Source organism: Ylistrum balloti, unplaced genomic scaffold, assembly GCF_031769215.1.
Source record: "Ylistrum balloti isolate Yb309-2 unplaced genomic scaffold, AGI_CSIRO_Ybal_v1 Utg370028, whole genome shotgun sequence".
In the NCBI taxonomy this organism is placed as follows: Eukaryota; Metazoa; Mollusca; class Bivalvia; order Pectinida; family Pectinidae; genus Ylistrum; species Ylistrum balloti.
In genome coordinates, this window is record NW_026782092.1 from 673230 (window position 1) to 696619 (window position 23390).

The 23390-nt window shown below is 34.7% G+C and overlaps 1 protein-coding gene across 1 annotated transcript in view; it reads right to left on the bottom strand.

Annotated features, from left to right (window-relative positions):
- Nucleotides 1-477: 477 nt before the first annotated feature.
- Nucleotides 478-23390, bottom strand: part of LOC132548837 (dynein axonemal heavy chain 10-like) — a 51244-nt gene continuing 28331 nt past the window's right edge. The window contains exons 37-68 of the mRNA XM_060212732.1: nt 22466-22723; nt 21989-22196; nt 21287-21564; nt 20957-21109; nt 20183-20508; nt 18346-18553; nt 17835-17999; nt 16871-17281; nt 16554-16704; nt 15906-15994; nt 15176-15373; nt 14630-14863; nt 14135-14414; nt 13805-13947; nt 13419-13636; nt 12707-12928; nt 12309-12456; nt 11620-11755; nt 10164-10318; nt 9247-9465; nt 8594-8971; nt 7849-8004; nt 7348-7686; nt 6830-7030; nt 6062-6367; nt 5298-5469; nt 4948-5079; nt 2501-2712; nt 2018-2185; nt 1674-1854; nt 993-1138; nt 478-624 (exon numbers count right to left, since the gene is read on the bottom strand). Of these exons, the coding sequence (XP_060068715.1) occupies nt 478-624; nt 993-1138; nt 1674-1854; nt 2018-2185; nt 2501-2712; nt 4948-5079; nt 5298-5469; nt 6062-6367; nt 6830-7030; nt 7348-7686; nt 7849-8004; nt 8594-8971; nt 9247-9465; nt 10164-10318; nt 11620-11755; nt 12309-12456; nt 12707-12928; nt 13419-13636; nt 13805-13947; nt 14135-14414; nt 14630-14863; nt 15176-15373; nt 15906-15994; nt 16554-16704; nt 16871-17281; nt 17835-17999; nt 18346-18553; nt 20183-20508; nt 20957-21109; nt 21287-21564; nt 21989-22196; nt 22466-22723 (6738 nt within the window). The remainder of the gene's footprint in view (nt 625-992; nt 1139-1673; nt 1855-2017; nt 2186-2500; nt 2713-4947; nt 5080-5297; nt 5470-6061; nt 6368-6829; nt 7031-7347; nt 7687-7848; nt 8005-8593; nt 8972-9246; nt 9466-10163; nt 10319-11619; nt 11756-12308; nt 12457-12706; nt 12929-13418; nt 13637-13804; nt 13948-14134; nt 14415-14629; nt 14864-15175; nt 15374-15905; nt 15995-16553; nt 16705-16870; nt 17282-17834; nt 18000-18345; nt 18554-20182; nt 20509-20956; nt 21110-21286; nt 21565-21988; nt 22197-22465; nt 22724-23390) is intronic.

Consider the following 23390-nt stretch of genomic DNA (forward strand, 5'->3'; position numbering starts at 1 on the left):
AACAGTAAAAGACTTTGGTAGTTTGAATATGTATAAAGCATATACTGGAATGCATCGTAATTTTAAACAATTATGCAGTATCAACACCTGTGAAAAGACACATGTTACTGTTATCAGATGTAACGGAAGAATCATCAAATACAGACTCTCATTTTGTGTATTTTCATGCTGTAAATCAAGTCAGTGTTACAAGATGACTTAAGTCATTTTTCTCTTCAAAATATTTATCATTGTGATGATTCACAAATAAAGTCTGTCACTTTGACAATGATCTTTGAGAACATTCAAGTGAAACACTTTACTTCAACTTAAGTCAACGTTTGGGAATTTTTTCTTGGTAATTTATGTAAATTGTCTCTGGTAACAGGTATTGAAGCGTTTGAATGTTCTGTTTAATGGTTCAGAATGAGACATGTACAATGTTGTAACAGGTCTTGAATACGACACGGTCTTCAAGCTGTGAAGCCATGTTCTATTTTAGTCTGTGTTAAGGATGAGACACACACCCTGTAATGACCAATGGCTAATATGTTCTGTGGTTGCAAGGTCTGCTTCAAATACCAAGCCAACTCCCATTGCATTTCTTCTCTGTGAGGTCACATACACTGGTGTCCTGAATGTATTCTGTCAAAGTGAAAAATATGCAAATTTAAGTATTTATACCAAAATAAAATAGAAATTATTACACTCAATTTTCCATGGTTCACAAAATCTTTTGACTTATCTGAATGTCTTACTTCAGATGTATGTTATTCATCTAATTACTGTCTCATGGACAACGGCATTCATAAGAATATAAACATGAAAAGATGTCTATGTAAATTAACTTCATTTTCAGTGTTTGTTAAACCTGATGTTTTGTTAGTTTTAAATCATGATGGATGTGAATATAAAAGGGTTTCCCATGATTTATGCATTTTCTAACATATCTGCCATAAGAATCGAATGGAAAACATCTTTTTATATTTTATAAAAAACAAGATCTATGTTACCTGGAGCTTCAATCTGTGGGATTCTATCGGAATGATCTTAAGAACAGGTAACTCCTGGATGAGCTGTTTGGGATTCTGTCGGATAATGCAGCTTTCTTCCTTGCTCCAAGCTCCTCCCTCTAGATACAAGCCATCCACAAAACAACCTGTAACCAAGGCAACAATTAAAAAAACCAGTATCCATAGCACATCTCGTAACCAATTAGGCAACAATTAACAAACAGCCTGTAACCAAACAAACAAGTAAACAGTCTGCAAGCAAAGAAATAATTAACATACAACCTATTTCCAAGACAACAATTGTCAGACCAAGGAACAAATTAGTAACCATAACAACAGCATAATATTCTTTAACTAAGGACACAATATTTACCATGGTAACAGTAGCAGTATGACAGTTAGTTACCATCGTAACATAATTTTTTTTCCATAATGAAGGATAAAGATCAAAGAGTCTCCAACTAAGACACAAAACAGTAAATATACTTTTTGGCATTAAAAAATTTGCATATAATTTTGACAAGTAACTGGAATGATTATCGGGTCATCACAGCCAGCAACCATAGGTTTTATCATCTTAGGCCGACTTCATATACACGATCATCACTCCTTGCTAATATATGATTCAAACATGGAATATCATTAATGTGGAGTCTGTGTTCATTTGAAGCTTTGACTTACCTTGATGAGCACGCTCTGTAACATCTTCTGCAGTTGACCACTGAGTGACCGTGGTATAGAGTGTGGACTTGTCCAGTGGCCAGCCATTCTTACGACAGGTGGCCTGGACCAGAGCTGTCAGGTAGGATTCAGGAATGTGTAATCCTGACAACCACATCACACCTGGCTCTCCTTCATTAACCTGAAAAGTCAGAACATGTTCCCATTGTCAGAAATCAGCAAGAAAATTAACAGCATAATAAATATATATCTCAAGTGCAAAGTCTTTCTTATGTTAAACTTGGAATGGATACAAAATGTTCATAATAATTCTAAAAAGATTAAGCTTTCTTTTCATAACTCACCCAGCCGTTATACAGCTTGAATCTTCTCTCAAAGTGGAGCATCCAGTTGCCAAGTGACTTGAGAGTGACTGGTGCCAAACGCCTCCAGATTGACGGGATCATACCATTAAATAAGGCACGGGCGACATCATCAAGCTCACTGCTCATTCCAACTTCTCCAATCAGGGCCTAGGTTACAAATCACGCAACCAATCAAAATCAGCAGTGAAAGAATAAACTAAGTTTGTGTCTGGTGATATATTTTAGTTCTGATAGTATTTCCAAGAAAAATTAATTTTTCATATATTGTTTTTTTGCAGATTAAAATCACTTAATATTTATTTTATCATTTCAATATGTTATATTGTTCATTCACTGCCTAAAACACTTTTCTCACAGTGTATTTGAAAATATCAATAAACATTTAAAACATTTGTATGCATAACATATATCTATGGACATGAACTAAGCAGGTTTATAATGATGATGATGATAGCAACCTACCTTCCTCAGAGTTGACAAGGACTTTCTCATAATGTTGATGAGGAGGTTGAAACGATCCAGTTCCTGCAGTAACACAATGGTAGTGGGGGCAATATCAATACCATATTTCTTTTTAATCTTGTCCATCTCAAATTCCTGTGGCAGCTTGCCCAGCACCTCCTGTGCTATCTTGTCTATAAACTCTTCTCGACTGATTCCTCCAGAAGTGTCACCTGTTAGTATCAAGTCATAGTAATTACATTTAAGTTATGATTTTTCTACTGTGCTGACTACATGGTAGTAAATGTGAGTTTCCGAACTAAACGTGTCCATACGCTGGTCTTCTAAAAGAAAATGAAATTTCAATTACCTGCAGTTGTAATTTTGAGGATGTACATACATATTGCCTAATTCCTTTGATAGGAAATTTATCACAATACTTCCACTTAAATATACATAAAGACAACAATTGTTTCATGGTGTCAATTTTGTTAGTAAATATACTATATTTTCCAATAATATGCCCATGTCTGATAATAAGCCCAACCATGTAAAAAAAATTATACCTAATTTCATTGTCCTACTGTAATCCACATTCGTATCCTGGGATTTTGTAGGACAAATATTGTAAATTGAAAACATGAAGAGATTTCACTGCAAAGCTCAAATAAGAAACTGTTTAGAGGAAAAAAGCAGTAAAAGAGAGTGTTTGAATAGAAATTGGAGCAACAGCCTCATTTAAACATCTAGTTAATAAGAAGTCAAAAACACATCTATCAGCGCTTTGTATCAAACATCCAAGTCAAAAAACACTTCTATCAGTATTTAAAACATCTAATAATTTGTAAGTTAAAAACACATCTACAATGTCTAAAATATGTTGTATATTAAAAACACATCTACAAATCTTATCTAAGAGAGGGAGTCGGATCTTTCAAAAGTAGTAATAGATGTTATTAACAAATTGTACATCATATATATCTCAGATACTTGAAAATTAATTTGAATATTTTTATATATCATGGAGTAAATGGATTAAAAGTGTGACTTTACATAAACCAGAAAGTGCCAGGTTCCATAATGTAAAAAATAACATCATATTCATAGGACTCGAGAATTTATACTCTCTTTAATGGCTTTTTTCATTTGAAAAAATTTAATTAGTTCTTCCTGCCAGTTAAAAGCCATCTTAAAAACAATAACTTAAAAATAATTTTCATGATTTGGGATGATAAGAAATACCATATCCAACAGAATTTTATTTTCAATTTTCCTTTTTTTGTTTTAAAAACAATCATGGGTATGCGTATATAAGTACACATAGTTTTATTTGTATACATTTGCACTTTAAAAATAAATTGACAATAAAACCTTCATATTTACAGAAAATAGTGAAGATTATAAAAAATATTTCCATACTTTACGAAAAAGATATTTTAGTACTCAGATTCAGACTGGGAAATATGGGTATTGATGACAAGTATCTGTTTTTAAACAATAGTTCCCTCAAACAGGCTGATTTGACTGTATCCATACATATTGGTGTTAAAGCCAGAAGGAAATAAATTCAGTACAAAAGCTGATAAATTGACATGAAGTGCAAAAGTATCAAAATCTAAATGAAAGTGTTCAAAATAATCACAGCAACTTGTGCTGGCCTACTGTCAATGGCTGAAAACAAATCCGGTTTAGGATTGCGTTTGACTGGCAGCATAAGGTTAGTAAGTTGTTAAAATACACAGAGAAACCTTTCACACAAATAAAGTAGTTACTTATCAGAGACCAGAAAACATTATCTCTGTCCATATATTATAGCAAGTAGAGGAGAGATGGAGATAGAGAATGTTAAATGTACATGAAAATTTGTCATAATTAGGTAAAGAGATAAAAAATTGTACAACAAGGAAGTGTTTCAATTATACAATCACATAGAAAAAATATGCATACATACAAGTTTTAAATGTGATTATGTATAGAAGTACTGTGTATGCTATATACAGGTGTGATTGACTAATAACAGATACAACTTCAGGGAAAATCCTAGGAATTGAGAGCAAAGGATGTGTTTTACAAATTTATGTTAATGTCCAAAATGATGCAGTCATCCTACATAAAGGAGTAAGTGGTAGGTCTCAAATTCAGTTTTGAGTGGTCCAGGTCCCCATCTACGATTTTCCTTGAGACATTGAGAAGTCATAAAGGCAAATGACACATATAAGTTAGTTGTCGGACACTCCTCTATGTTAGTTTACACTAAATTCAACCCCTTCCTCCACATTCAACAAAAATTATCATTTCATGAAAAAAATAGCTTTGACACAGGGTAGGATGACAAATTACTAAAAAGTCTTCTCACATGAAAAAAATAAATTTTACAAATCCCAATCTGGATGTCATTAGCTCATGTCCCTGTGTTAAAGCACTGATCAGTATTATTTTGGAGGTTACATGGATTTTAAAGTACGTACCGGTCTGTGGCTGAAGCTCAATAAGATGAGCCCACATGTCTCTAGCTGCTTGTGTGTAGTATCCAATCTCAGCATTTGGATGGAGGCCAAACACCTCAGGGGTGTTAGCATGGGGTAGGTCCTCAATATAATCTATTGAATGAAATATTCACTTTAATATCAACTTCAAAGTTAATTCGCCCTTCGGGGAAAGGAAGGTAAGTTATTCTGATCATGGTATAAAAAAAAATATTGACTCGATAAACAGTCAGAAAACAATTTCCAGTCAGTTATATAAGGATGTATCTGATATCGAAAGGCTTGAAAATTAAGATCTGTAAAATCTTCTGTCATCCTGACGCTATACTTACCGACATACACATCACGAAGTCCATCATCAGGAATCTTGTAGTCAACTTCTTCGTTGCAGTAAAAGTGGAATGGCTGGAATGTGTCAAAGATGAAGTCTCCCATGTATTCATCCATGTAAGTGCTCAGCACACGACGGTCAAAGTTGTCAATGGCACGACCTCCGTACATCACCTTTAAAGACAAACAACACATCATTCAGTGTTGACAATATTCGTCATTTGCATTTCAAATCACCATTGAGTTTTGGTAACAATGTGAAGGACACAATAAGACGGTTAAATGTTACAATGTGAAAGTTTCCATGTAAGGTCAAAATGTGAAGGTCATAATGTAAAGAATAAAAAAATGATTGTTTAGACAACTTTATATCTTAATCAAAATTGACATTTTGAATTAAAGTGGTGTTTTTATTTCATTACCATATAATTCTAGTTTTGGAAAATTATGATATAATTGCCGACCGAACTGTTTATTCTTTATTTTTCCCTTCCTCTTTCTTATTTTCAATTTCAATTTGTTAATTTTGAGATTGAAACAATGAAGTAAGAAATTGTAAGCTATAACATAACGTCTGCAAAAAGAAAAGGAAAAAAAGAAATGGAATGCAACCTTTCTTTGCATTCACATTTTTTTTTAGTAAATCCATGATTTAAATTCAACTTGATGTCCAGAATTTAAAAGTACTTGCACTGTTCCACTGTTTGACTTCAGTACAGATTTGTTTCTAGACTAGATTGATAAAAGGTTTGCACTGGACACTAACCTCGCCTATAAGGTACTTCAGACTGTTCCATGGTATCTTGGTCTCGCCTTGTTCATGAGCTTTGGTCAGATAGGTGTTGAGAATTTGCATACACACACGGAAGTCGGACTCGTTAAAGTCATAGGATATATTCCAGCCTATCTTTCCGTACTTTCTTCTCTCCTGTACCACAGCATGGAAGAATGCGAGGACAAACACGAGAGCCGGAAAGGCTGGATTGGGACATTCTGACAAAGCAACAGCAGAAATCTTGTGGTAGGTACCACGCAGGTTCAGCTTGAGTCCATTTGGTGGTTCAGTCACAACCTATTAAGGAGAAAGTTATATCAGGAAATATGCACTTAGGGTGTAAACTTGAGTCAAAAAGAAACAGTACAATGAAATAACATTTTTTAAACACTTTTGCTATTATTTGGTAAAGGTGGGCTTATTACTGGATATAAATGATCTATAATTTCAAAAATCTCATTTAAGCAATTTTGTTTCCCTATAGTTATTTTTTTTTTCTAATTTTGCTTAATCAGATGTTTTGTGACATTGTTGGCATTTCATCAATAAGACTAAATGTTTTCTGAACTATATGGCTGATGTTTCAGTGATCAATGTTGGTTAACACAGCAATTTCTGTCCTGATCTGGGTCACATTTTTCATTTTGCAGTACCCTGACCATGAGGATTGCAGACCACTGACATATATTGAACTATCAGTCAGGGCAACTAACAAAGACACTAATCTTTAATGAATCACAAAATGGTCTACACACTGACCTTGAGTGACCTCTGTAGAATGCCTATAGGGAAACTGGGTGTTGGTTCAGTGGTCAACCAGAGACGGAAGTCTGGGTGAGGCTTGGTCAGTTTCTCCAGCTGCTTTTCAAGTTCTTTGAGCCATCTGACAAGTAAATGGCAATTTTGCAACATGAGCCACTGGCCACGGGCAATGGCAGTCTCCAGGTACTGCAGTGCCACCTATAAGCAAATCAAACATAGTGTTCAACTTCAGTACTTGATAGTGGATCAAAAATACAAAAAGAAGCTCCATATTTGCTTGAGAATGCTCATAAAGTATTTGAGTGTAAAAATGAAACCTCAAAAAGTTTTTACAAAGTGTCCAAACACAATTGTGTCTATCCATATATAACCCCCAGTATCTGGAAAAGACCATAATTCATAAAAAATAAACTCATAACAAAAAAGTTTTTCTTCCTTTTCTTGAATCTTACATGTAACAAATCCTTTTCTTGACCATTTTGACAAAGTTTTTTTACTCCGACATATAAACAAACCTTTTCTTGACCTTGACCCATGGACAGGAACTTGATTTTGTTAGTACCAAACTCTATTCTTTCAGCTAACTTCATAAGGTCACTGGCAGGATCAGAACCTGGACTAAGGATGAAGACGATTGGAGACATTGGTGTACTCTGCTCGAAGATAGCCTCAAAGCTGATGATAGGTGGAGTCACATACTTCTCTCCCATCACCTTTGTAACATACTCCTCCACAGCACGGTAAATACGATCAACACGGAAACATCTAAGCAATGCAAGTTTCTGGAAGTCTGACAGAGAGTCCACATACTTGAGGGGGAAAGGCTGCGACTCTGGTGTATCATGGTCATACCACTGTGTAAAAATAATGCATAAATGATAAAATTTGATATGAAATCCTTTAAAAGAAGAGAGAAAATATTGTCTATTTCTCTAAAGTATAATTCATTGTTCCCTGGCTTTAAAAAACAAAACTTGAATTAATTTTAAACAACAAACTGAATTTGTTTTCCCCACCTTCTTCCAGATTTGCTCGTTTCTCTCAATGTCCTCCAGAAGAGAGCCAAACTTGTCAGGTAAGACTTCCACCAGTCTGATACAGTCCTCCCATCCCTCTTCGGGGAACCAACCAAATGGACGCTTCCTTTTGCTCTTCTCGAGTGCTATGTTACCCTAAAGGACAGAAAATAAAACCTATATATCATCCAAATAAAAAGATTTTTAATTTAAACAAAAAATATTGTCATAAGACAATCCCTTGTTCCCTAACTGGTAAGAAAATTAAATGATTTTTAGCCTTTCCCAATAAAAAAATTCTGTAAAGCTGTGGATGGAATGAAAGTGAAAGGATTATCTAGATTTACTGCCATTTTGAGTATCATGTTTATGCTAAAAAGTATATTCTCTGACACATCACAGGCGGATTTCCCTGTTTACTAGGGAAAGATAAATATGTCTTTTCAAATGGAAAAGAAGCTTAGATGTGCAAAGGATACATCATCACTTGATGTATTGTAACTACATTGTATGTCAAATTTGAACACGATCATCTATTTTGATGTACAATTATTTGGCCATTGATAGCGGTATTACACATACATTTCACAGTAACTCCGAAAACCTTCTCATTACATTTTTAAGTATGAGAGAAAATATAATACAACATGGGTCTGCTCCATGGAAACCGATATCTCAACCCTCAGAACAGTGACATGTAAGATTTTACAAGCAATGTATAGCACGAAAAAAAACTTTGATTTACCTTAATGAAAAAGTCCAGTTCAGCCTGAGTCACTTTGCCTCGGTCCTGTTCTAGTTTGATGGTGATTTGGAATGAGAACATTAACTTGTGTTTCTCAAAGATACCAGTACAGCCATAGTTGTACATGTTGTGGGTCAGGGTATCCATGATATTCCTCAGACGCTTCTGTAGGATACTATCAGGCATGGACTTTTTGAGTGAGTACTCGAACACCTCAAGGTAGGAGGCCAACGAATACTGGTACATAGTGTTGATTGAGGACATTTCTGCCAGGATGAAAAACAAAATGGCTCCACGTCTTGCTGCAGGTCTGTATCCATCACGCAGTTTGTCAATGTCAATGGCTGTCTTGGCTCCTAGCTTGAGTTTCTCTGACACCTATTTCAAGAAAAATTACAGGAAAAATTTTCATATCTTTTCATAAATCTGAAGACTGACCAATATCAAATGCAAAAAATGGATGAAATCTCTCTCTCTGAGGGAGAGACAACATAAAAAAAATCAACTCTGAAGGACAAATGTTAGAGAAAATGATTTCCTGAGGGACAAACATTGTAAATCATTAATTCTACCTGGAGCTTTTTCCCACTGACATTTTACACCTGCGGGATCAGACAATGTTAAATAACTTGTGATTTCTCTGAAAGTTTTACCTCTGTGGCCTTGGTTTTGGTCTCTTCTAATGTTTCTATCAGTTCAACATTATCCAACATGTTGCCCTGTGACTGGGCCAACTCTCTCAGTAAAGCATCCTCAAGATCCTTCAGTAACTTTTTGTTGATGCTTGTCTCCTGGATCAAGCGTTCTCGCTGCTCCTCAAGCTCTCGGCGTTCAAACTTGACAATGACACTCAACAGCTGGTCTTCAAGACCCTTTGGAAAAAGATAAAATAAAAAAATCCTAAAATCTTGTCAAATTATAATTACAATCATGAAAAATGTTTGTGTTCCAGATGCTTATATCTTAGAATGCAAATTATATACATGTACTTTAAACTAATATTCCATTTTTAAGACAATATCAATAGTGTCTCATATGACAACATGTAGTATATTGTACTTTCATTGACTTCTTGTTTTCTACAAAATATTTTGTTATCAGTTCTGAATGTCAAAACACCTGCAACGTTTTACCTTAATACAAAAAAAGGCTGTATATTTGATTGTTAACCAAACAAAAGCAACAGATTAAGGTAAAAAATAAAAAAAAATTATTTATTTAATTTTTTTTTTTTTTTTAACTTTTGAAAAAAAAAATGTTGATTTTGACATGAAAATCTTGTAAAAGTACAGTGGAACCTTTGGGACTGAATAATTTGGCCGGTTTGTAGAGAGTTCCTGGTTGTAGAGAGTTCATTGTTATAATATTGTTGGAATTGGGACTTAATTATTTGACTGAATTAGGCAGAGTCCAGTTTAGACAGAATCCACTGTATAAAAATGAAACTGAAATTATAACAGCATGGAGCAACATGATCTTTCCCTTCAGTATATTTTACAATGGCTGAAATCAAAGAATCAAAGACAGAGAATGATGGTAAGTTGACAGATGGTAAGTGTATTTCTCATACCTTGAGGGTCACAGTGTAGTTGATGACCATGGACTTGCCAAAGACATTTGGAGAATATTTTGGGTTTGCTAGCTTGGTGTTAAGGTAGAGTCGGAAATTTGGGTCATAGTCCACTTCCTTATCACCGAGGATGACAAACTCACGCCCTTGTCCACCTGTCAATTTGCAAGTAAAAAACTAAGTTTGAGATATAATATAAAACCTATAATATTACCTGATATTCTTCCTTTAAATGATGGTAAAAAGTTTGGCCTTTAATTCAGAAGTTGAAAAAAAAAGTTTCAATCTCTTTAATGAAACCTAATGTATCAAACATATGTTATTTTTTTCTTTTGAAAGCTTATCTTTAGAAATTGAATATTTATCTATTAGCAAAACTTGATTAGGTAAACAGAAGGAAAACTTACAACATAAATACTATTTACAGCTTAGACAACAACAATTATTTTTTTTAATAAATCATAATTTTTCATAATTTAACATTTATTGAAATTTTCAATATACATGCAAACATAATGTGATATTTTCAAGCCTCTTCAGTGCATTTCAAACATAATGCATTATAGTAAATATGCATGACATTGCAGGATATTTTTCACAGTGAAAAGAAAGCAATAATTAAAAAAAAAATAAGATAAAACAAACAATCAGTAATAAATAAAAATAAATAAATACCAATATATTTTTTTCTCTCAGATTTCATGTTTTATTCTGAACATACAATAAAATTTCATGCAAGATACCTCAATATACAACAGAGAACTGTTACCTACCCCCTGTATCAGGAAATAGAAATACATGAAAGTGTTAACAAATGTTTATCTAGTTTCCATAAGTTCAAAACATGACAATATTAAACTGCATTTCATTAAACTTACAAACATAAAATGAACCAACTTTATGATCAAGAAATTGTGTTCAATAAAACCAGAATTCATTGTCTATTTCAATTTGTGTAACATTATTTCTAAATATTGTTTAAAAGCCATTTTTCTTTGGACACTAATACCACATAGATACCAAAACTAATGAAATGAAAAGCTTGTCTATAATAAATAATAACTTTAAAAAAAACCTCACAACTTTTTATCTACAGGGACATGTACTGTATTTTCTGTAAGTTTATTTGACAGCACAACTAAGATCAAAGTTGACTTAAACCCCATTTACTCAACATGACATATTCTTTAAATATACATTACAGGATTCTGATAATTTTGACAATAATGACAAGGGTAGAATTTATATAATAGGATATTGACCCCAATAAGGTTCTGCAAGAAAGTAAAATGCATTTTTGTGAAATTTCTGACATTGCAAATTATATGATAGAAATATGATTTCTTTCAAGAGTTTTTTTTCTGTGATTTTGTATTAGTACTTCAGGTTGGTTTGTTTACAAGTTATAAATGTGCATTCCCCCCCAACCTTCTCCAAACCTCTAACAAAAACTTACCTTTGATGTTTTTCTCCAGGACATTGTCAATAACAGGGTCAATGTACTCATCAACGTCTTTAAACAGGAACGGGAAGCCATACTTGATGGCGAGCTCAAGCTGCTTGAGGAAGTCACTGTCGTTGAATGTGCACACCTGTAATGGCAATGTATATCAAAATCAATAAAATCTACACTTGCCTATACTATCTACTAATTTACATATCTCATTCCTTTTAACCATATGTCTGTAATAGCTATCCCAGAAGGAAAACATCTCAGTGTCAGGTTTTCCAACATGTCGTGTTTAGATATAGTGTACCAGATCAAAATAAACACATACACTTGACAGTCAAATATAATTCAGTCTGAAACTCGAACTCGTCCAAAATAATTTGATGCTTTATACATGTATGAAAGTTGATAGAAATCCCCCAAGGAATGAAGCCCCAAGAGGTCTGACAATGATTTTCTAAAAATGGTAACAGTGACCTCGACCCCAACCCTGGAACTCATACTTGTCTATGATATTTTGATGCTTAATGAGTGTGTGAAGTTTGAAGAGAATCCCCCTAGGAATGAAGGTGCCTGAGCGTTGGCAACCTTTCACAGAGACAGAGATAAAAAGTCATAGTGGAAACTATACTCCCAAAGGTTTCACAGGTACGGGACTGACCAAGCCCCAACAATACACAGAAATCCTATCATACCTTAAGATTGTTTTGTTCTTCCTTGTGCATTATCCACTTGAGCGCCTGTTGTTGTGGATCGATACACATGGGGAACCGACTAGCTCGTGTGGTTAGGATACCGTTTTGTATAGACAGCTCATCTGGAGGTAGGCCTTCAGACGTCCATCTGTTTACAATTAAAAGTTATTTACAGTCAAATCTATGTCAGAAAACCCGAAATCAACCATCTGTTGATAGTAAATTGCACCAAGGAAAATTCTGAGATCAGACATCTGTTTAAACTTACACCTCACTTTACCACTTAAAACTTTATATTTTCTCTTTATTTTCTGTTTCATTACTGAATAAATTTAATTTGAAAAGATACATGTTTCTTTCTAGAAAATAAACTTAAATCAGTTTGACAAATAACTTACTTGCTGATCTCGACATCGTTGGTCAGAAGTTCCTCAAGTTTGTATGGATCACTGATAGGAATCTCTCTCGCATGTAGATCCTTCTCCCAAACCTCGTACACCAAATCGCTACGGAACTCCCAGCTAAAGGCACCAACGTAACTTAAGAAGGCCGAGCCAAGCAGACAATCACCTAGCAACTTGACACGCTTCTTCTTAAGTTCCTCAAGGTCATTATTCCATCTAGAAAAAACGGGAAAGTTGTAAATTTCTAAATGATCCTGAACAAAATTATAATTGCTTGTGTGATAGCATTAACATTTCAAAAGCTAGAAATATGGTCATTTCATATGACAGTGTGGTGAAATATTCTAAGATTAACCAGCTTTACCAAAAATTAAAGATGGTGTCAGACCTGTTTAAACCCTCAAGACACAGAATAAAACAAAAGACAGAAAGAATATGTACAAGTTCCTCCACTTATTAAACCAGTAGACAGTGATAACTACTGTATGACTGGTCTATAAAGATTGTCTGAATTTAAATACCCATCGCATATTTCTACATTGAACGAAAAACTTAATAATATGCATGTATATACATGGCCATCGGTTCCACGACATACATGAAATTAAATACCCCTGAACAAGCCCAACAAATCAGAATAATTATGAAATATTAGCCCCATTAAATTGAATTATACAGAATGATATACATGTCACAAGTGACTTACCTGACATTTTCATGTCCAAGACCCGAGATAAGTTTGTCGGCTGCGATCAGACGACGTTCCATGATAGCGGCCTCTTCCTCCAGCTTCTGTTTCTCGGACATGGCCTCCTCATACTTCCTACCGAGGTCATCCAGTTCCTTCTCAAGGGAGGCGACTTCGTTGTTGATTTTTTCAAGGTCACGTTTGGCCTGATGAAAACTTCTTTCCAATTTTGCTACCTGTTGATTTTGAAACAGATCATCAGCCAAATCATCTTGCTTATGGTGTGAAAGTTATCATAATACAAGATTTTCTTACAAAAATTCAAACAACACAAAGACTGATAACAGAAATTTAGATAAGAACAGTATATGGCCATGGCTGGCCTGTTGCTATGCAACACTTACCTTGTCTCTCTTGGGTTTGATTTCCCTAGCAACCACACAATAGCCCATCACAGCCTCCACAAATTTCAGCAGTCCAGAACCGGCCTTACTAATGCTTTTCATTGCGTCTAATGTCAGACTCATTGTTTTGTCACTCATTAGTCCTGAAGAAGACAAAATGAGGATAATTTCTAACTGATCAGCCATGCTTTGTCAAAATACCAAATTCTCATTCAAAGTACCAATCACTTCTATGTTAATTAATTCAGTGCATGTTGTTTGATTGAAAATTTTGTTACCTGACCACAACAATCACAGCTGTCAAGTACTGAATTTTCCTTGACCACTAACCTTTGACTGCCTGTGTCTGTCTAGTAGTAATGGCGTCAACATCCATCTCTGTGAGTGACTTTAGAAAGTTAGCTTCTGCCATCATGCCTCTTGCTGACTTCCATGATACCTCTTTAATGCCCCGTAGTACCACAATACACTCGCACACCCGCTGTACCTCTGGGGGAGGCTTTGAGAAAGATCTGATTTCTGTGACATCACCCTTGTCGAGGTCCTCTAAAGCTAGACGGGCAGCCTCCAGGGCAGGCAAGGCCTCGGCGAGAGCTTCTTCTGCTTCACCCTAGAATCAGAAACAGACAATTCTTTTGATATTCTATCACATGAATGCCCTGTTATTCAGTGAATATACAAATGTCACAATTATGCACATTACACATATGTAATATAATAGCTCATTGTTTTCATTTTTTCTCTTTTCTTTTTCCACATCTCTTAAAGATTTATCACATCTAACATAAATCAGTAAAAATGGCAATTATCTCCAATTCTTTTTACCTTTTCCTTTACAATCACAACACTCTGTTCAGCAATTTCCTTTCCTTTAGCCTCAGCTAATTGTTTCTTCTCTGTAGCCATGGTGGAATTTTTCGAGATCTCTGCCAACATGGTCTCACAAGACTGGGTTTTCTCTGTGACAGCTACTTTCTGAACAGCAAGCCGTTCATTAAGAACTGCCAACTGCTCACTAGCCTCAGCGATCTTTTGTAAACCTCCAGCAAGACGGTCACACTGAAAATGACAAAGAACTTTTACTCAAGCTATATCTAACAAAGCGCACTGAAAGTGCAGGGCAATATACGCCTTTTCCATGCCACAGGGAAATACATTTCCAAAAGGAATAAAATATGGCCATGAAAAATTACTGTCTAATCAAAATGCTGCTGAAAAACATTATAATCAAGTCTACCATTTTTGAAACAACATAGTAAAAAATCTGAAGAGAAAAACGTCACAAAAGACTAAAAAGCCGAAAAGAACATTAGGCAACAACTGCAAAATATAATCAAGTCAAAAAGATATATGTGTACATTAATACTCTACCTGTGCTAGAATGTATTTGTCCTTTTCCTCCAATAGGCGCAGATATGTGTTGATAAAGTCGAGGTAATTTTTAGGTGTAACATAGTTGTTACGGCGGAGTCGCTGCTGAAACTTTTTGCTGTATTCACCGACACTCTGATGGACGAGCACAATATGGCTGACCACATTCTCACGGTGGTTGTCTGGGATCAATGCATTCTACAACATCCATAGAAATTTATCCATCAAATATTGTCAAAACCAATTGCTATAATTTTATTTTTTTGTAAATGAACAATATAAAATTCAGGTTTTTTTTTTAAAACTGTATCCAAACCTTTAAAGTTTTTTAAGCAAAAGTGAAAGTTTCTTAAAATATTCATCTTAATAACATAAGTCAAATGCGAAATTTCCTAATATTTACTATATATAATAATTACCCAGTGTGGCATGGTACTGAGAAGAATGGAACTGGGGTTAAAGCACCAATTCATGTTATAGATCATTTCTTAACTTGTATCAGTAAAAATGACAAAAAAAGTTAAAATTTAAGAAATTTCTAGCGATAATTATTGTAACGATGTTGAAGGATAAGTATAAAGATAAATAAACACCAGATTACATTTGTAGTTTTCAAATTGAGTATATTTAAAGGTATAAGAAATCATCAGTGATAAAAATAATTGGACAGGAGGTGAAAGTAGAACAAAATATACACTGTTTGTCTGGATTATTTTGTTGTGTAACTTACATCTGGTGCTATGAAGACACTAGCCACAGCCAGTAAAGCCTGTTCTGGCCAAGGGAAGAACCAATCAATATTAGCACAGTTCACCATACCTATTAGAAAACAAAATATCATTGTGTGAATCTGGTTTGTAAAATAGATACAGGTGTACCTGCTGAATTTGTCCTTTCACACTGAAGATTTAGGTTTAAACATACACAAAACATGATTGCGTTTGAGAGTCAATATCATCTGATCAAATTATTAGTGATAAAGTGAATTCTAAATCTAAAATTCTTGCATCACATTAGTGAAAAAAGGGGATACAGGTCATAAGTAATGCACTGTAAACACACATAATTAGTGGTAATTGTATTTTAGAGTTTTCACGTTGAAAGTAAAGCATTAAAAATGATTGCCCTCACTGGAGTTTCTATAAGCTGCTTTTATAGTCATTATTGGGGATGCACAAATTTATCATTTTGCTAATATGCTAAAATAGTGATTCCACCAAATTATGTACATTTGCAGTATTAGCATTTGTACATGCAATATTAACTAAACTCAATTCTGTAGAATTGATAAATTAATTTTTCTAACAATGAAGTTCTTTGGACAGAAAAAAACAACACATGCAAGCATTGCCCATTTGATAGTGTCACAAAATCTTACCAGGGAAGTTTCTACAGCGAGTCCTAAGAGCGTCACCAACGGGAGACATTGCCAGGACAACATGGAGGTTGTTAGCACATTTATTGACGAAGAACTGCCACACCATCTCACGGGCATGAGGACAACCTGCCGCTATGGCTTCATTACGTATCTGTGGGCCAAAGGTCAAAAGGTTAATGAAACAGTTTGGCTGAGTTGTATTTACTGTCTTCAAAAAAGCCAGGGTCACATAAATTACGGACAAGTTCTACTGAAATGAATTCAGACTGACAATATCAATAACCACTGGTTCCAAACTGTTTCCTATCAGAACCTACCTGTCCTATGATAGCCTCTTTCTCCTCATCCAGGTAAAGAGCAGGGACCATGCCAGAGGTGAGCATGTTGTTGATGAGCTCGAGGAAGCCTTCCTCTACAACATGTTGATCTGTAAACAGAAAGACTGTCTTTTTGTTCTCAATGCCGAGTTTGTTATACAGAACCTTCAGATCTTCTCTAAATGACTGCTCATTGTAACCTCTACTGAGTGTTATCTCAAACACCTCACATCCAGCTGTGTATGAGGCGAGTTTACACAGACTTTGTTTACCACTGCCCCCTACACCCACTAAAAGGGCATGACCATTGTCCATACGAATTACACGATGTACACGTGTCAAATGTTCTAATGCGTCCTCAAAAAGCACAAGTTTCATGGGTGTGTTACTTTCGTTGTACTCCTCCAAAATCTGGAAGAGAAGAAAAAAATATTAATCGTAATTTTACTCTTACAGCAAAAATAAACCAAATTATCAATTTAATCAAAGCTACCAACTCATTACAGAAAATGATGTTTTATCTTCTGTATATTTGATACAACCATTTCATCTTTTAGCTAGAAAATTTAATCTCAACCAATTCAAGTGTATATTAAAAATGTGGAAATTTTATTGCAATATAAAGGAGTTCTGAAAAAGACAAAATAAGTTATTATGACTTTTTCATGATATATGAGCTAATTCATGATGCTGAAAATAATTAAATAGTAAAGTTAATTTGATTTTGGCCTTGACAGGTCATTTAATGGTAAAATGATCTTGAATTCCCTAGAAGGTAATGAAAGTCAACTTGACACTGACCTCATGAAAATGTAACTAATTAATCAGGCCTTGACCCTTTCAGAGTTTATCTCACAATAAATCCATATCTGATAATAAAAAGTTGGTAATCAGAGTAAGAGATATGTATTAATCCTGCGGGCTTATTGTGGCCTAACTATAGTGATGGTCACATGATCATTACCTCTTTAAAGAGTGCCTGTGAAGCATCATAGTCCTGTATGTCTTCATACAGTCGTGGCTCGCTCTCTTCCATGGCAGTACGATAATCTCCAAACAGGATTGGGTCTTTCATTACCAAGTCAAGGTAACTCTTATAGTTATCTTCTACCAGTGTTTGTAGTGTTTTCTAGTAAAATATCACACATAATTATCAGTTTATAACAGCAAAAAGTAGCAATCTCTTCATATGTAAATTAATTGATAGTAGATTTTTACTTCAGATAGACAGACCGAGAGCATCAAATCATTGTGTGATAAGATTCTATAAATACATGTTAAATATAGTAACCTTAACCTTGCAATCCTGAAACAAGACTAATCCAAGGTCATAACAGACTTTTGTTTCAAATTTGATAAAAGTCCCTTTAAGTACCTGGAGTGGTGATACTTATTTGGTACCAGGTAGGACGGGGTGGGTATTTACAACATTTCAACATTATCACAAAACAGTTGTCAATCACGGAAACACTTACCATAACATTGGTTTTGTCTTGGTCATTGATGAGTCTGTCTGATATGACGCGCATACATTCATTCCTCCAGACACGAACAAATTTGTCTGGCTTATTGAAACGGTCGGGCGTGGTGAGACACATGCCCTGGTAGATACGTGACAAATCACGCAGGTTAAAGATGTAATGGAACTTAGATGGAGTTGGCGGCAGGTCCTTAACCACCGTACTGAAAATAAAATCCATTTCATAATCAAAACAATTTCAAATGGAAAAAAAAATATAACCAATATGTTTCAAAGATAATTCTGTAAAACAGAAAAGTTCATATACCATGACCTAAAGATGAAATGACCTTGTTCCAACCATCAAAACAGAGTTCAAGGTTTATAAACAGGTTCAACAATGTTGTTTATGATGTATGATTGAGAGGATAGGAAGTGATTTTAGTTCTGTATTTATATATGACAAATATTGAATATTTGTTTACCTGTATAAATATGTTTACACATGAACATTGATTCTAATAAGTAAGTGTAAAAACTTAGTTTGAAGATTTGTTTACTCGCAAAGAGTTTTTTTATTTGTTATTATTGATATACCTGTAAAGATTTGTTTATCTGTTATGACTAGTTTACCTGACAGTATAAAGTTTACCTGTTATGACTAGTTTACCTGACAGTGTAAAGATTTGTTTACCTGTTATGACTAGTTTACCTGACAGTATAAAGATTAGTTTACCTGTTATGACTAGTTTACCTGACAGTGTAAAAATTTGTTTATCTGTTATGAAAAGTCTACCTGACAGTATAAAGATTTGTTTATCTGTAATGACTAGTCTACCTGACAGTATAAAGATTAGTTTACCTGTTATGACTAGTTTACCTGACAGTATAAAGATTTGTTTATCTGTAATGACTAGTCTACCTGACAGTGTAAAGATTTGTTTACCTGACAGTATAAAGATTTGTTTATCTGTAATGACTAGTCTACCTGACAGTGTAAAGATTTGTTTATCTGTAATGATTAGTTTACCTGACAGTGTAAAGATTTGTTTATCTGTTATGACTAGTTTACCTGACAGTGTAAAGATTTGTTTATCTGTTATGACTAGTTTACCTGACAGTATAAAGATTTGTTTATCTGTTATGACTAGTTTACCTGACAGTGTAAAGATTTGTTTATCTGTTATGACTAGTTTACCTGACAGTGTAAAGATTTGTTTATCTGTTATGACTAGTTTACCTGACAGTATAAAGATTTGTTTATCTGTTATGACTAGTTTACCTGACAGTATAAAGATTTGTTTATCTGTTATGACTAGTTTACCTGACAGTATAAAGATTTGTTTATCTGTTATGACTAGTTTACCTGACAGTGTAAAGATTTGTTTATCTGTTATGAAAAGTTTACCTGACGGTGTAAAGATTTGTTTATCTGTTATGAAAAGTTTACCTGACGGTGTAAAGACTTGTTTATCTGTAATGATTAGTCTACTTGACGGTGTAAAGATTTGTTTATCTGTTATGACTAGTTTACCTGTCAGTGTAAAGATTTGTTTATCTGTTATGACTAGTTTACCTGACAGTATAAAGATTTGTTTATCTGTTATGACTAGTTTACCTGACAGTATAAAGATTTGTTTACCTGTTATGACTAGTTTACCTGTTTACCTGACAGTGTAAAGATTTGACTAGTTTACAGTGTAAAGATTTGTTTACCTGTTATGACTAGTTTACCTGACAGTGTAAAGATTTGTTTACCTGTTATGACTAGTTTACCTGACAGTGTAAAGATTTGTTTACCTGTTATGACTAGTTTACCTGATTTGTTTACCAGACTCTGATGACTTATTTACCTGTAAAGACTCATGGTCATCTTTGTGATAGTAGACACACAGTCCTGGATGTCCTTGGCGAATGGTTGACAATGACCTTGAAGGATTGAATTGTAGATCAAGTACAGAGACTCATCTGAAGGGAATGTCATATTGAACACACAGAAAAGGGAGACAAATCTTGGGTCGGTCTCGTTTCGACCACCACCAGCGATACCCATGGCTGCGATGTAACCAATATCCTTCATGTTCTTCCAGTTGAGGTCTTTGCCTCTGTCATAACAGCCTCCTCTCTCAAGTAGGAGTTTCAACAGAGCGATTGGCTGCTGAGTACCATATGTGTCCACCTGTAAATAAGGTGAAAGATCAGGAGTAGATTTTCACTTGTGATAAAGTCAAAGGTCAATACATAATTTGTACAGTATTAAAAATTCCCTGCATGGCAAGTGACCAGCTCTCAATTCAGAATATTGTTCAATTTTATTTTTTGTACTTTTGAGTGTTTCAAAAGAGGGAGTGATTTCTCCAAACAGAAATTCATAAACCTTTAACTATCGTATCCAATAAAGTTTCATTTAAAGAAATTTGGTTCTTACAACATTTAATATAATATTTGGGGATTGAAAATGTGCTTAAAAGTTCAGAAATTCTATAAATAAAGATATATAGCAGTTATAATGCCAAAAATTGGAAGCCCTCGTGTTATTTCAAATGAATTTTAATTTTTTTTTAAATTAAGCTTTTTCTTATGCTTTTTAAATCATATGAAAATTGAAAGATCTCAATTGGCTGTACCTGTGGCATGTTCATGTCATCAATAAAGATAAGGAGTCGTTTGCCTGGTGGAGGTCCATATGTGTCCTTAGTTCTCTTCTCTACATTGGCCTCCAAGTTACGTTGTACATCAAGTGAGGTTGTACGACTGGAGAAGTTCATGTTGAGTAAAAGCTGGGAAAATTGAACAGAGAAAACCAGATAAAAGTAAAAATAACTTGACATTGCAATATAAATGTACAAATTTTGAAGACATACCATCACCCAACAGAACAGGTGTTAGGAAAAAATAGTTAACATTGATGTTCCGATCAATATTCATCATTATCTTTCTCCCACAAGGAAACTTACATGTGTTTCAGAGTCCATTGTTCGCAGGAAGTTGGATGTAGTAGCAGACTTCGATGTTCCGGTCTCACCGATCAACACGACAGGATGTTTGATGCCTACCATGAGTTCCAGCAGCCACGTGGTACGCACAGTGTCCACAGTTGGGACGAGTATTTCATTGAATTTTTTCTCTGGGGCATGGACGTAAGTCGGGACTTTCTTGGACCATGCTACCCACTTCTTTTCATCATTGTCATAAAAGTATTCATACAGGGTGGGTTGGGTGGTGGGGATTTCACCTGTAACATCAAGGATTAACTTCATTATATACTTTTTGGGTCTACAAAACCCCAAAGCAGACCTAAACTGAAAAAGGAAAGCCTTTGAACCATAATTCAAATGAGACACAAGAAATGATTATCATCAAAACTAAATAAATTGTCTTCTTTCCTTCTAATATATGAATACTAGGAAATTCCCACATCCCACACACCCTCCTTACACTTTACTTCCGTCAACCTTAATTTGTTATAAATAATTGGACAATAAAAATCAATTGATTCAATGAAATGGTATTAACATACAGCATGAAATCATAAACTTTGATAACTCGTTAAATTTAGCTAAATTATAAAATTGTTAATGAATTGATTCTCAGTACAATCCTAAATTTCTAGTATACTTGGTCTTACAAACTGCAATAAACTTAAACTCATGACATACCTAATCCTGCCAGTGTTTTACCCTCGTCTACAACCTGTGTGAGGGATGCAAGGTTCTTAACTTGGGCGTCAAACTTTTCGCGGCCATCCTCCAGAAGAGCCGCGCCAATAGACCAGTACAATGCTTGGAGGAAGAATGCCTCTAGCTCATCGGATTCAAGGTTCTCCTTCACCAACAGGGCATCCAGCATGTTACTCAGCTGGGTCACCTGTTAAACAATGAAAGAAATCTTTTATTAGTTGAATTCAATATTGAAAGAGTCACCAATAAGGTTGTACAATTACATACAGTAATCTAGTGCCAGAAGATGTTGCAGAGAGTGAAAATGATCATAACTCCTGGAGTATAAAGGATGAAAAAATTGAAAAAAAAAAACCCATGAATTAATAATAATAATATTTATAACCACACCACAGCCCATGATGGTAAAAACAAGTGGGTAATTTACTGGAAGAGGAATCCTAAACCCATCTTTACCATGTTAAGGTTTGTTAGTGGTATAATGGTCTTCATCTTGTCGCCTTGTTTTCCGTCCAACACTCCTTCAACGACCATGTCAATCAGAGATGGTACATATTTATCATACAGTCGCTTCATTTCGTCTCTCTCTGTCTTGCTTGGACGACTGTTCATCCATTTTACCCAGAACGGTTCATAACCAAGATTCTTTGGATCAACGTACACCATTCCACACCTAGACACTGTAGCTGGGGAAGCGTACTGTAAGTCAAACACCTGCAAAATCCAGATATACAGATTTATAATCCAGCTGAAAGAATATAACAAAGAATTCTGTTAAACTGATCAATAGAATTAAAATGAGCACGGGCTTATCTATAACCCCCACCTCTACATTTTTTCTCCTGATCATAATCTATTGAAGGGTTACTCCATTAGGGGTTCAGGATACATCTTGTACATAAGCCTTTTATTTCAAAAGTGGTCAAGGGTAACCTCTGACCTTTAACTCTGACCCATGACCACAAAATTCTGTCGAGGGGTAGACCTTGGAAAGGTCATGCTACCATGTGAATATGAAATGAATCTGTTAATGAGTTCATGAGATATGCTGGACACAAGGTTACCTGTAATAGACGCACGGATGCACTCACAGACAATGTGATAACAATATAAACAGTCATATATATGCCTGAACTGAATTATAATAGTTTAGACCTATTGATATGACCTCAAATTTTAAGGTATAAACACAAGTATGTTTCAGAATACATTCTGATGAGAATCATTGTCTGGATAAGACATTAACATTGACACAACTATGATTGGATATGTGAAAAAAAAGTTTAATTAGCATTCATGCCTCTTTGATTTGTAATTTTTTAATGAGAAAGAGCTAAGGAATATCATAAACAATGACCAAGACCAGTGATCAGAACCCCCC